At 43.7% G+C, this 12,787-nt stretch overlaps 1 protein-coding gene across 1 annotated transcript in view; it reads right to left on the bottom strand.

Moving 5' to 3' along the window:
* Positions 1–12,787, bottom strand: part of DCAF17 (DDB1 and CUL4 associated factor 17) — a 75,313-nt gene that overhangs the window by 42,694 nt on the left and 19,832 nt on the right. The window contains exons 8-9 of the mRNA XM_077447987.1: positions 9,162–9,269; positions 1,127–1,232 (exon numbers count right to left, since the gene is read on the bottom strand). Of these exons, the coding sequence (XP_077304113.1) occupies positions 1,127–1,232; positions 9,162–9,269 (214 nt within the window). The remainder of the gene's footprint in view (positions 1–1,126; positions 1,233–9,161; positions 9,270–12,787) is intronic.

Raw genomic sequence — 12,787 nt, 5'->3', positions numbered from 1 at the left:
CATACCGACATTTCCTAAACTGTCCATTTGTGGATTCCCCAAAGAAATGTTGGCCATTAATATCTGTGGGCACTTACTGAAATTAAATGTCCCTTTCAGCTGAAAATAGTTGTATTGGAAACTCTTATTTTAGATCTATGGGTACCTAACACACCAGGCTTATAGAAGCCATCACAAGGTTTTATACATTTTTTTCTATCTAGTAATATTTCCTACTTCAACCTGGGATTGTTGTATTTTCATACAGATCACACTAATCTAGGGCTGTTGGGGAGGACAGAATCTTTATAGGCTGCTATAGATTATTGTATTTGTTCAACCTGTCAAGGTGGAAATACTGTATATTGGTTGCCACTGCTGACCACCATCACAAAATGCTAGTTGCATGGCTGTCTCTGGCTTCTATATGTACTGATATATTAGCCAGGGGCAAACATGCAGCAGGTACACTCAAACTCATGATATGCATAATTGTTGATGTTAGTGACTAGGAGAGAACTGAAGCGAAGGAGTCAGCAAGATTATAAGAAGGGGATCCATAAAGGTGTACTCTTAGGCTGCTTTCACACTGGGGCGGTATTCAGACGTTACAGCGCTAAAAATAGCGCCTGTGTAACGCCTGAAAAAAAACGGCCCCTTTAACTCCAGTGTGAAAGCCGGAGGGCTTTCACACTGGAGCGATGCGCTGGCAGGACGGTGAAACAAGTCCTGCTAGCCGCATCTTTGCAGCGGTGAAGGAGCGGTGTATTCACCGCTCCTATACCGCTCCTACCCATTGAAATCAATGGGACACCGCGGCAATACCGCCGCTGCGGGCGGGTTTAACCCCTTTTCGGCCGCTAGCGGGGGTTAAAACCACCCCGCTATCGCCCGCACACCGCCGCTAAAACGACGGTAAAGCGCCGCTAAAAATAGCGGCACTTTACCGCCGACGCCGCTCCCGCTGCAGTGTGAAAGCAGCCTAAATGTCTTTCCTTTCATAGAGGATTAGAGTAGTGCAGCTACCAGGTTCTCTATAATCACATTGCACCAGTCATTAAACAAACCTCATGGTGGTATTTTCATTTCTTGTAAATGCACCAGCAGTTCAAGTTCCACATGCAAAATACCATACAGTATACAATACCTGTCAAGGTGATGTTACAAGGAACGCCAAATGGAAAGTCTCCAACGGTCCCAGCTTCACCTTTCCAAGTGCATGTCTCTCCCAAGACACACATCTGCTGCATATTCTGAAAATTATAAATTAAACAGTTACAATGTATTCAACCAGACTATAAAGGTCGGGATTATTTTATAGGGTATCAGAAATCTGTAGATTGCATAAACCCACAGTAACCAATAAGCAGCCAGCTTTGATTGTTCAGACTTGGGAAAAAATAAAACTGACTGCAAACTGTACCGCATACAGTATATGCCCACTATACTGCTATACTAAATGTGAATGTGTATTGTAGACAAACTAGCAATCATACAATACAGTCTGATCCACCATCAGGCTCTCCCTACATCCACACAAACCCACCATATAAAATATGTGCTCCTGCTGGGAAAGGATTTGTATTCTGCACCATAGGAAGTTCTGGAGCTCATAAATTCCAAACGCGCATTACCATTAATTGTGGAAATCTGTTACCTTGCTGTCAGCATGGCTACCTGAGGGAATGTAACACTAATACACGTGCAATACATCTTTTTTGGGAAAAAGTCCTCTTTAATTTCAAAACAGTGCATGTTTAGTGAGCTTACTGCAATATTCAAGTGTACCTGTGTCCAGACTATGAACATTAAATATATACCGTATATATAAAAATACTAAGAAAGATTGCTGCCAATGCTATATACAGTATCTCACAAAAGTGAGTACACCCCTCATGTTTGTAACTATTTTATTATATCCTTTCATGTGACAACACTGAAGAAATCCCACATTTCTACAATGTAAAAGTAGTGAGTCTACAGCTTGTATAACCATGTAAATTTGCTGTCCCCTCAAAATAACTCAACACACAGCCATTAATGCCTAAGTGAAAATCTCCAGATTGGGACCAAAGTGTCAATAATTTGTGTGGACACCACTCTTTTCCAGCACTGCCTTAACCCTCTTGGGCATGGAGTTCACCAGAGCTTCACAGGTTGCCACTGGAGTCCTCTTCCACTCCTCCATGACGACATCACAGAGCTGGTGGATGGTGAGACCTTGCACTCCTCCACCTTCCGCTTGAGGATGCCCCACAGATGCTCAATAGGGTTTAGGTCTGGAGACATGCTTGGCCAGTCCATTACCTTTACCCTCAGCTTCTTTAGCAAGGCAGTGGTCTTCTTGGAGGTGTGTTTGGGGTCATTATGTTGGAATACTGGCCTGCGGCCCAGTCTCTGAAGGGAGGGGGATAATGCTCTGCTTCAGTATGTCACAGAACATGTTGGCACTCATGATTCCCTCAATGAACTGTAGCTCCCAAGTGCTGGAAGCACTCATGCAGCTCCAGACCATGACAAATGCTTGACTATAGGCACTAAGTGTCAGGGCTGGGCTCAGCCCTTCCTTCTCAGTGCTCAGCTGTCGGTTAATTGCCAGCACTCATCTTCCTCAGTGCCTCACCTGGTGATAATTTCCTGCTTGTCAGCCAGCCCCGTCTGGCTAAACGGCCTGGTTCATATCTCCCATGCCTTCCCCTTGGTCAACATATATGAAGATTCTCTGCTGTGCTCCTGGTAAAGACTTGCCTGGCTGACATCCCTGCCTGATCCTGTTTGCGGTCTCCATCTATGCTGATCTCTGGCTTGCTGATTTACTGGCTTGCACCGACTACCGGCTTTGATGAGCGAACCCTGGCTATGTTTTGCTCTATTTGTGGGTAAAAAAAAAGGACACACATTTTGTTTGGGTACAGCGTCGCATGACTGCGCAATTGTCAGTTAAAGTGATGCAGTGCCGTATCACAAAAAAGGGTCTGGTCAGGAAGTGCGTAAATTCTTCCAGGGATGATGTGGTTAAGGATGCGGCAGCCAACTTCTTGGCCCCCTCCTTAGCAACCAGCTATATACAGTGCTTGATGTTCAGTTCAGTCACTTTTTTTTTTTTTGCAAAAAACAGATGGAAACGGATGAAAGTGACGTGACTGAACTGATGAAATGAACGGTCCGTATGTGTGAAAAGGGCCTTAGAGCTCAGGGCCCCTGAGCGTGTCTGAGGGGAACTGCATGAGATGCTGCCATGCATCAAGGTCAGGTTGGGACAAAGGAAAGTCCAAGCCTGAGAGAAAGTCCATGTCAGATGGGAGCAACCAGGAGGCTGTAGAGAAGGGGTCCTCAAACTTTTTAAACAGGGGTCCCTCAGACTTTTGGGGGCCGGATTCCTCACCATCACAGAGCCCCCACAGTCTCCCACCCCTCCATCACAGACTCCTCGCCATCACAGTCCCCCCCCCCCCCCCCCCCAATATCACAGAGCCCTCCATCCCAGAGTCTCCTCCTAAAAGACTAAAAATGTAAACATTCCATTTAGAAGTGATTAAAATGAGTGGGTGTTATCAGTGCTTGCATTTGCCTGATGCTGCCTTAGGCCATCAACAACTATGTGAAAACCATATGATGGCCTCTTAAAAGAAAAAGAAAATCAAACATACAGTACCCAGAAATCTGGCATCAATTGTTTCAGTAAATCATTTCAGCAACATATGGCAGCTGTACCTTGTTTTTCTAGGAAACTCACAGCTCTGGAATGTCTGTTGTAATCACTGCTACAAAAACCTTTAAGGTTACAGTAAAAAAAGGAAACAGGGGGAGAGGTGACTAGCCTCAGCGGGACTTTTAACGGTATCAAACATTACATGCATTAAAGAAAATCACATCAAAAAGAGTTTTTTTTTTTTTATTTCATAGAAATTTATTATACAAAAAAATAACAAATTTTGCTAAAACAGCACTAAGAATAGCAACATGTCAATCTATCGGCATTGTATATCTAATGACTTGCAATTGTGGGGCCTACTATGTAGGGAAGACCAAGCGTCCCTTTTTCTGCCGAATCAGGGACCATGTATCCCTGGTTCCAGCCAAGAGAATGGAGACACCAATAAGTAGGCATATGGGTCTTTTTCATGCCGTCGACGAGACATGCATGCACTTTTTTGCACTGGAGTCGTATCCCCCAGGTGAGAGAGGGGGCAACTATGACCGTATACTTTTACAAAAGGAGGCACGATGGATTTACACCCTAGGGGCTACCTGTGCCCCTGGTTTAAATGACTCGTTGAGTTATAAACCTTTCCTCTGATGACCATACATACAATTCTTTTCCATTACTTTTATTTTTTTTTATTTTTTTTGAGTTATTCTTTCATATTTCTATTGAATAGACGGGCACTTCGCTATTTATATGTAGATCTATACTTCAATTTGGTCGAAGAATCGGGGGTTGGGGTATCCGTGTATACTTACCATGGCACATTCAATTATTCAAAACCAATTTTTAAACTATAATCCTCCCAAGTTCATTTTGAAGAGCACTCTTAAAACGACGGTCTTATGATATTTTCTTGGCTGGCCTATTTTTGCTGTTGTTTCTGGTGTTTATCTTCAGTGATGGGGCACCTCTGGACTAAAGCTTGCACGGGCGCACTGGGCCTTATTACAGTCTCACATTGATTGAGCTACTGTTGCTTGGCTATATTTATGTAAGTCCCTATTTTTCTCAGCACTTTGTTGGCCACATATGCCCTATATGTTAGGATTTTCTCCCCTCCATATAGAAGCATACTCTATGCTCCTCGATGTAGGTGGATTAGATCCTCTGCTGTGGTTGGTTACCGGCATTGCTCCCTCCCACTGGGTTTGTCCTGGTGGCAAGTGACTTTGCATTCTCAATGCCTGTTCTCTCCTCTCTGCTCCTTCATTCTAATCCACGCACAGTATATTGTGGATTACCCCAGCTAATATGGCATATCCTGTGTGGTACTGTTTCACGCAGGCGCAGGAAGTGGATTACAGGAATCTTCTGGTTTGCCAGTACTGTGGATGGCTATTAGGATTTTCCAAAATGGCCGCCGTGCGCGGGTGACGTTGGTTTCCGTCACGGCGCGCATGCGCGGCACACTCCTCGGCTGGTTCCGAGACTGAGTGTTGAGACACTTTCGCCCGCCCATCGGGGGCGTTCCCAGACGCCGCTGTGTGGGGGGGGAGGGCTTTATAAGGCAGCATTTGTCTGCCTTTCATTTGTTCTGTGGAGGACTGTGTGTATGCAAGTTTGTTACATCTGTGCAACTAGGTATGTAGCCGTTTGCTTTTGTTACTTTCAGCTCAAATCTCTATCTCTATTTGATCCTTTAACATTCAATATATCTGAACTAATTTGTGGCTATTGCTTCCTGGTTTGTTTTTCTCTTTTGTGCATACCAGACTTGATAAGCCCTAGCGCAATACCAAGTCAACTTTACCTTATATGAGAGTGGCTAGGAGGACATCTTTCCTGTCCATCTTGGAAACTGCGGTCTAGCTATGGCAGCCCCTGACCCCTATGTATGGGTTCAGTTTTTTTAACATTGATCCTATCAGGTAAGGATCCCAAACTATTTACTAATCTATGCAGATAATATAAACATCTCTCAGAAGTCGCAAAATTTGAGCGATTCCTGAGAGCAATATTATGCCTTTTAAATCACAGCGGGATTTTTGTTTCCCTCTCTTTATAGCATATATTTAAACTGCTATTTTGAAGCACCTCCCTGCAAGCATATATTGTCCGGATATTCCCCCCCATCCACCATTGAGGCTCTTCATTTTTTGCAAAACGGGATAAGTTTGATTTATTATGTAAACACACAATGGGTAAGTATGTGATCCTTCAGCCCCCTTGATTCTGAACGACCTAAATGTTTTGCTCCCTTAATACTCATCTATTTCATTTTGTATATGGCAATGCTTTGTGTAGCAATCATATTTATTGGTTTGCTTTTTTCTCTAAAGCTTATTGTAAATAATGGAACATGCACTAGAGGTCGACCGATATGGGTTTTTCTCTGGCCGATGCCGATGCCGATATTGAGAAATCATGGCGGCCGATAGCCGATATATGATGCCGATATGTTAGGCCGATTTTATTTTATTTATTTATTTTTAATCCCCCTTGATCTAACGCACCTTTCCCACTGGGGCGTTTTTTAAGGCGCTTTTGGGCTAAAAATAGCGCCTGTAAAGTGCCTGCAAAATGGCTCCCCTGCAGTCTGTGTGAAAGACAGAGTGCTTTCACACTGAGGCGATGCGCTGGCAGGATCTTAAAAAAAAAAGTCCTGCAAGTAGCACGTTTGGAGTGGTGTATACCGCTCCTCCACCACTCCTGCCCATTGATATGAATGGGCACCACTGCCGAAGCGCATGCAATGCGATTTGGCAGCGGTGCTTCATGGGCGCATTTAACCTCTTCCTTGGCCGCTAGCTGGGTTATATGTGCCCCACTAGCAGCCAAATAGCACCGCTAAAATGATGGTAAAGAGCCGCTAAAACTTGCGTTTTACCATCATCGTCTGCCCACTCCAGTGTGAAAGCAGTCTTCATAAGTGATACAGAAAATTTCTTACACTTAAAGCGGAGGTCCACCCTAAAATGGACCTTCCGCTCATCGGATTCCTCCCCCCCTCCGGCGCCACAATTGGCACCTTTCAGGGGGGAAGGGGGTGCAGTTACCTGGATAATCCAGGTAACTGCACCCACTTCCGGGCTAGCTCTCTACGGAAAGGGGTGTACATTACGCCCCTTTCCGCAAGTGCCCGTCCCCTTCCGCAAGTGCCCCGCTGCCTGCTGGGAAACACACAGATCCCAGAGGCAGCGGGGACCGTCCTCATTGCGCAGTGCGGCTCGCGCATGCGCAGTAGGGAACCGGGAAATGAAGCCGAAAGGCTCCATTTCCTGATTCCCATACCCAAGATGGCGGCGGCAGCACTCGAGTGTCGATCTAGAGATCGGCTTCGGGTGCCGACATCGCGGGCGCGCTGGACAGGTAAGTGTCACTATTTTAAAAGTCAGCAGCTGCAGTATTTGTAGCTGCTGGCTTTAAAAAAAAAAAAAAAAAAACGCGGAGTCCCGGCGGACTCCCGCTTTAAACATTTATTAAACAAAACAAACCTCCAATCAGTTTACTTGAATGTATAATCTAGATAAAAAAAAAAAAAAACTATATATTAAATAAAAACGGGTAGTCAAAAAAAAAAAAAATGGGCTAACTTTACTGTTTTTATTTTATTTTTTAAATGGTGTATTTTTTTCCCAAAAAAATGCATTTGAAAGACCTCTGTGCAAATGCCGTGTGACATAAAATATTGCAACAACCGCTATTTTATTCCCTAGGATCTCTGCTAAAAAAATATATATAATTTTTGGGGGGTCTAAGTGATTTTCTGGCAGAAAATACAGGATTTTTACTTGTAAGCAACAAGTGTCAGAAAAGATTTAGTCTTTAAATGGTTAAACTGAGAACTTCTACACACAGAGATGACTTCATTCATTGAAGTGTAAACATTGTATCATTTAGTTCTTTTCTTGGCAGTCTGCCCAGAGAGGAGGAAAGGGTTGCTATGACGACTCAGCAACTCACACTGACTTCTTATCGGCTTTTTATCAGCACAATCAGCCGATTCCGATTATTTAAAAAACGGCAAATATCGGCCGATATATCGGTCGACCTCTAACATGCACTATTTAATTATTTTCTTTATGTGTTGATCCATGCAGTATTATTTTTGTCAATGATATTCAAAGCTCCTGAAGAAACTTGTTTATGAGTGAAACATGTCGAGCATCATACTACATTGACTGAGTTCACAAATGATTCTTCTAGATCTCTATGTATTGTATGGATGTATATCTGTATTTTTAGTGCTGTTTTAGCAAAATTTGTTATTTTTTTGTATAATAAATTTCTATGAAATAAAAAAAAAAAAAAAAAACTATTTTTGATTGCTATGTGATTTTCTTTAATACATGTAATGTTTGATACCGTTAAAAGTCCCGCTGAGGCTAGTCACCTCTCCCCCTGTTTCCTTTTTTTATATTGAATACTTGGGATGTGGTATCATTTTGTTTGGTTGGCTTCACTTCATCCTTTAAATTCTTTAAGGTTACAGGACAACTATAAATTATAAATTAAACACAAAGAATAATGTCATTAAAGCTTTACATTATAAAGAGCTCTGTATTATATTTCACACCTCAAAATGAAAAACTGGAGAGCTTTTAATGGTGCCTAAGCAGTACCCCAAAATATTGAAATTTTCCTGAAAAATAGCAGTGAACTTCCTGTGCCTAGAAACTCAGGTGCAATCAGCCTCAGACTTGGGTCACACTGTCACGACTTGGGATCTGACACACGAGACCCCAAGTTGTGTGACGTGAAATCTCATGTTAGTCAATGAGAGCTGTCTTAATTAGCACTACTGAATTTGTTCCAACTTTAGAAAAGGTTTCTGCACTACTTCAAGGCCAATGCTATTAGACTTGGGCCCATAGACTCCAAGTCAGATCCTCATCTATATTGATGCAATTTGGATCCAACATTACAGGAAGATTACCCAGGCATTCCCTAAAAGTTGCATCAAGTCATAGTCAAGTCGCTAGAAAATAGTCGGGAAGTTGCCTGGCATAGTTGCGACTTTCAGGTCATGTCAGTGTGTAAGGAGCCTCATAGCTGCGCATATTTTCAGCGTGAGTTCATCTAAGGTACTGCTATTTGTTTCTTATCACATCCCTTCCCTCTGTCAGAATGGCGATCTGCCTTGTTTACATTGGCAGATCCCTGTTCTGTGTAGTTTACTGATGATCTGACGGTGCCAGAGGACATTGAGTGCCCAGCACCTGCAGATCGGCTTCTGCTGAGAATTATCACAGCAGAAACGGCCCGCCAGCAAAGCATGTGTGTAGCCCCTACAGGAAGGAATACATACGTGTGTGTGTGTGTGTGTGTGTGTGTGTGTGTGTGTGTGTGTGTGTGTGTGTGTGTGTGTGTGTGTATATATATATATATATATATATATTATATATACACTGCAATAGGGTGGTCATCAAATGGTTAAAAAGAAATGGCAAATGTTTATGAAGTATAGCTCTTTAGCATACTTATGTCATTCATTTAGGATTCAAATCTACTTTAAAAGTACATACACACACACCTGTTCAGCTATTCTCTCAAAGCTGTAGAGGCGGACTAGTCCGGCACTGTGCATTACAATCAGCATCCCATTAGAAATCATGGCATCAGCTACATTGGAGCCAAAGATCTGGGAGGAAAAAAAAAAAAAAAAACAACAATAAAACAGTTTATTTCACAGTTTATTAAATTCTAAATATTAACAATAGCTTACAAAGCCATCCACAACTCGGCCCCCAGCTACATCACTAGCCTAGTCTCAAAAGACCAAATTGTTCTCTTCATTCTTCCCAAAACCTCCTTGCTTTCTAGCTTCCTCTTCACCACCTCCCACACTCGCCTTCAAGACTTCCCCTGAGCCTTTCCCATCCTATGGAACTCCCTAGCCCAGTCTGTCCGGCTATCTCCTACTCTGTCCACTTTTAGGCGATCCCTGAAAATGTTTCTTTTCAGGGAAGCCTATACTGCCCCCACCTAACAAATACTTTAATTTTCTCCATCAGCAGAACTTGACCCTTCCTTTTAGATTGTAAGCGCTAATGAGCAGGGCCCTCTGATTCCTCCTGTATTGAATTGTATAATAAATGTATTGTTTGCCCTAACATTGTAAAGCATTGTGCAAACTGTCGGCACTATAGAAATCCTGTATAAAATAATTTCACAAAATGGTCATTGCATAAAAAAAAATATATAGAAATTATGATAGATTATGATAGATTATGATAGATTTACTGCCATCACTATATTAACCCCTCCACGCCAACCATACGCAAATTTGCGTTCATGGCTTGAAGGGGTTAAACAGGGGTTATGCCTGTAGCTGCATGCATCATCCTGGTACCGTTTTCTAGACCGGGAGGTTGGCTCTTTAAGTGATGACAACCAATGCTTTTATCCTAAAGGAGCGGGAGGGGACGTCCGCGACCCCGCCACCCCCACCCCCACCCCACCACCACCTCCTTCCGCCTCCCTTCTCAGGCCTCCAGGTCAGCTGGCTAGGCTGAGACCTGAACAAAGCCAGATTTGGCTCTGATCGGGTCTCCGATGTAAAACGAACCACACTCGGTGTAACATTCCCTTTACATTATACAAACAAATTGGGTTAACTTAACTGTACAGTTTTTTTTTCATGAAAGTGTATTTGAAAGACTGCTGCGCAAATACTATAAAAAAAAAAAATTGCAACAATCGCCATTTTATTCTAGAGTCTTTGCTAAAAAATATTTATATTATAAATTTTTTCTAGGAAAAATACAGATTTTATTTTGTAAGTAACAAAATGTCAGAAAAAGGCTTAGCCATGAAAGGGTTAAAATAGTTTTCCTTAGTAGCCTGCACCTAATGATGGCTGGATAAGAAGCATATCTAATCTTTTGGGGGCTCCTCAGTCTGCAGGTATCTCCCTGTTAAGGGATGACTGATCATACTGGATTGTGTGGCTCTACTGGCCAATACCAGTCTATGGACAACTCCATCCAATAATTAGATATCAATTTTGCATAGGTACTATAAAAAGGGAAGGGTTAAAGTTAAAAGAGAAGTATGTTTTTTTTTCCATACTTACCTAGGTGGATGGAGCATCAGACCGATGCTGCAGCTGTCCCCCGCTGTCTCTGCACAGAGAACTGATCCATCGCCTATGGCTGGGTTCTCACAGATCCCTTTGGAGGAAAGCTGCTAACTGTCAGTCAGTGTCTCTCCTCTCTGATCCTCCACGCTCACTGGAGTGCTGAGCTGTGGAGGGGTGGGGAGAGGCTGTCTCAGCAGCCCGCTGAGACTGCCATCGATCAAGGCAGCTGGCAGATCTAGACTTGGAAGTCGGGATGACGCGCCGCCTCGACTGATGGCAGCGACATCAGCAGACAGCGGACTTCAGACCGCTCTCCGCTGAAAATGGCTCACAGGAGTGCAAAAACTAATTGCACTCCTGTGAACTATAGGAGAAGCCCAGCCTAAAAAGCTCATGCTGGACTTCTCCTTTAAGCTCCAAGAAAGTTAAAGCGTTTGTTAACCAAATAAAAAAAAAATTGATCCTGCTGTTTTTAAAACATGTTATACAGCACAGTGGTTGTACTGCCCCCTGTAACACCTAAAAAACTTGGCTGATCCTGACAGTTTCTGCCTTCCCCTATGTAAACTGACCATGGTTTATCATGGCTGCTGTGCCCTGACACTGTGGTCAGTTGATGTGCTTCTGTCGTCCGCAGTCTTGCTCTCTGTCTCTTCTCTGCTCCTGTGTCCTCTTCCCCCCCTCCCTGCCTGTCAGCTTGTGACAGTGCCACCCCTCCACCCCCCCCCCCATCCTGCTGCTTGCATAACACTAACTTGTATACACACCATCAGTACTGCCTCTTACTGTAGTTTCCCCCTCTGTGTGCGATTTATAAAAATAAATGCTGCGAACACCTAAATTTCAGAGCCGAGATCCCAATCACATGACTGCCCGGCTCTCTCCTCCCAATTGACGTCAACGGGGGAATCTCGACCCCTCCCACTGCATCTGTCAGAGGAGGAAAGGAGAAAGCCGGCCGCTCATGCGATCGTGATCTCGGCTCTGAAATTAGGTATTTACAGGCATTTTGTGTATAAATCATCCACGGAGGGGTATACTACAATAGGAAACAGCGCTGATGGTGCATACATGTTAGAGTGGCTTAACCACTTTAAAAGTAGAACAAAACAGATTTTTCTATTTTGGATGGCATAAGAGAGATGAAACCCCCGCCAGTTTTTTTGCCATCTTTGTCCCATTGGGGAAGATTTCCCTTCAAAGACAAACTGGAAGTGAGAGTAAATCCCTCCACTGGAAGTTTTCCCCTCTATTTCTGTTCTGGTGACAGCCCAAAATGTTGAGTTTTAATTCATTTTATTTGATAACAGTCAACAGGACATATAGAGTGGGGAAATCTCCTTAACAGGAATACATACGCAATAGAAACCTGATAGTGGTTTTAATCCCTCTCCACTTTATGAGCCCCATCTCTGTCCAGCCATCTCCACAAGTGTGTTAGCCATCCGGGACTCTTCTCCTGATTGGCCGAGACATAGCAGGGATGCCACTGGCTCCCCAGGCTGTCAATCAAAGTCAGTTAGCCAATCAGGGGAGCGAGGGGGTGAGGCCGAGTCAGGGCTCCGTGTCTGAATGGATATGGGTCAGGCAATCCATGTCTAGGCTTGGGTGCCCCCAAAGCAAGCTGCTCCCTGTGGGGGCACTCAACAAGAGGGAGGAGGCAGGAGCAGCAAAGATGGACCCAAGAAGAGGAGGATCCAGGCTGCTCTATGCACAAAGTATAACATGTTTGTTCTGTTTTTTTTAGAAGACTTTACAATCACTTTAACTTAGCTGATCCTCCGCTTCCCCAGCAGATGGTGCTCCCCCATGCTCTAGTGCTGGACTGTCCCTTGCGGTCATCACATCGAATGCAGGGCTATGTGCCTGCATTGGTCTGGATGAGGTCAAGGCCTTAGACCGCTGGAACATGAGGGAGAAGATGCTACAGGGACCAGTGGCGTGGGATATTTGTTACGTAAATCTTCTTTTCTATGTCCCCTAGACCTAAATGAGCAATTAACCATTGCTGTGAGGGCACAGCCTCACAGCAAGGGATACTTATTAGGTTTCTTGGAGTTAGAAAGAAAATCTGGTTA

This window comes from Lithobates pipiens, unplaced genomic scaffold (assembly GCF_037356315.1).
Source record: "Lithobates pipiens isolate NorthernLeopardFrog02 unplaced genomic scaffold, aLitPip1_a1.2 Scaffold_22, whole genome shotgun sequence".
In the NCBI taxonomy this organism is placed as follows: Eukaryota; Metazoa; Chordata; class Amphibia; order Anura; family Ranidae; genus Lithobates; species Lithobates pipiens.
Note: the sequence above shows the minus strand (reverse complement) of the source record. Positions and strands in the feature narration are given on the sequence as shown.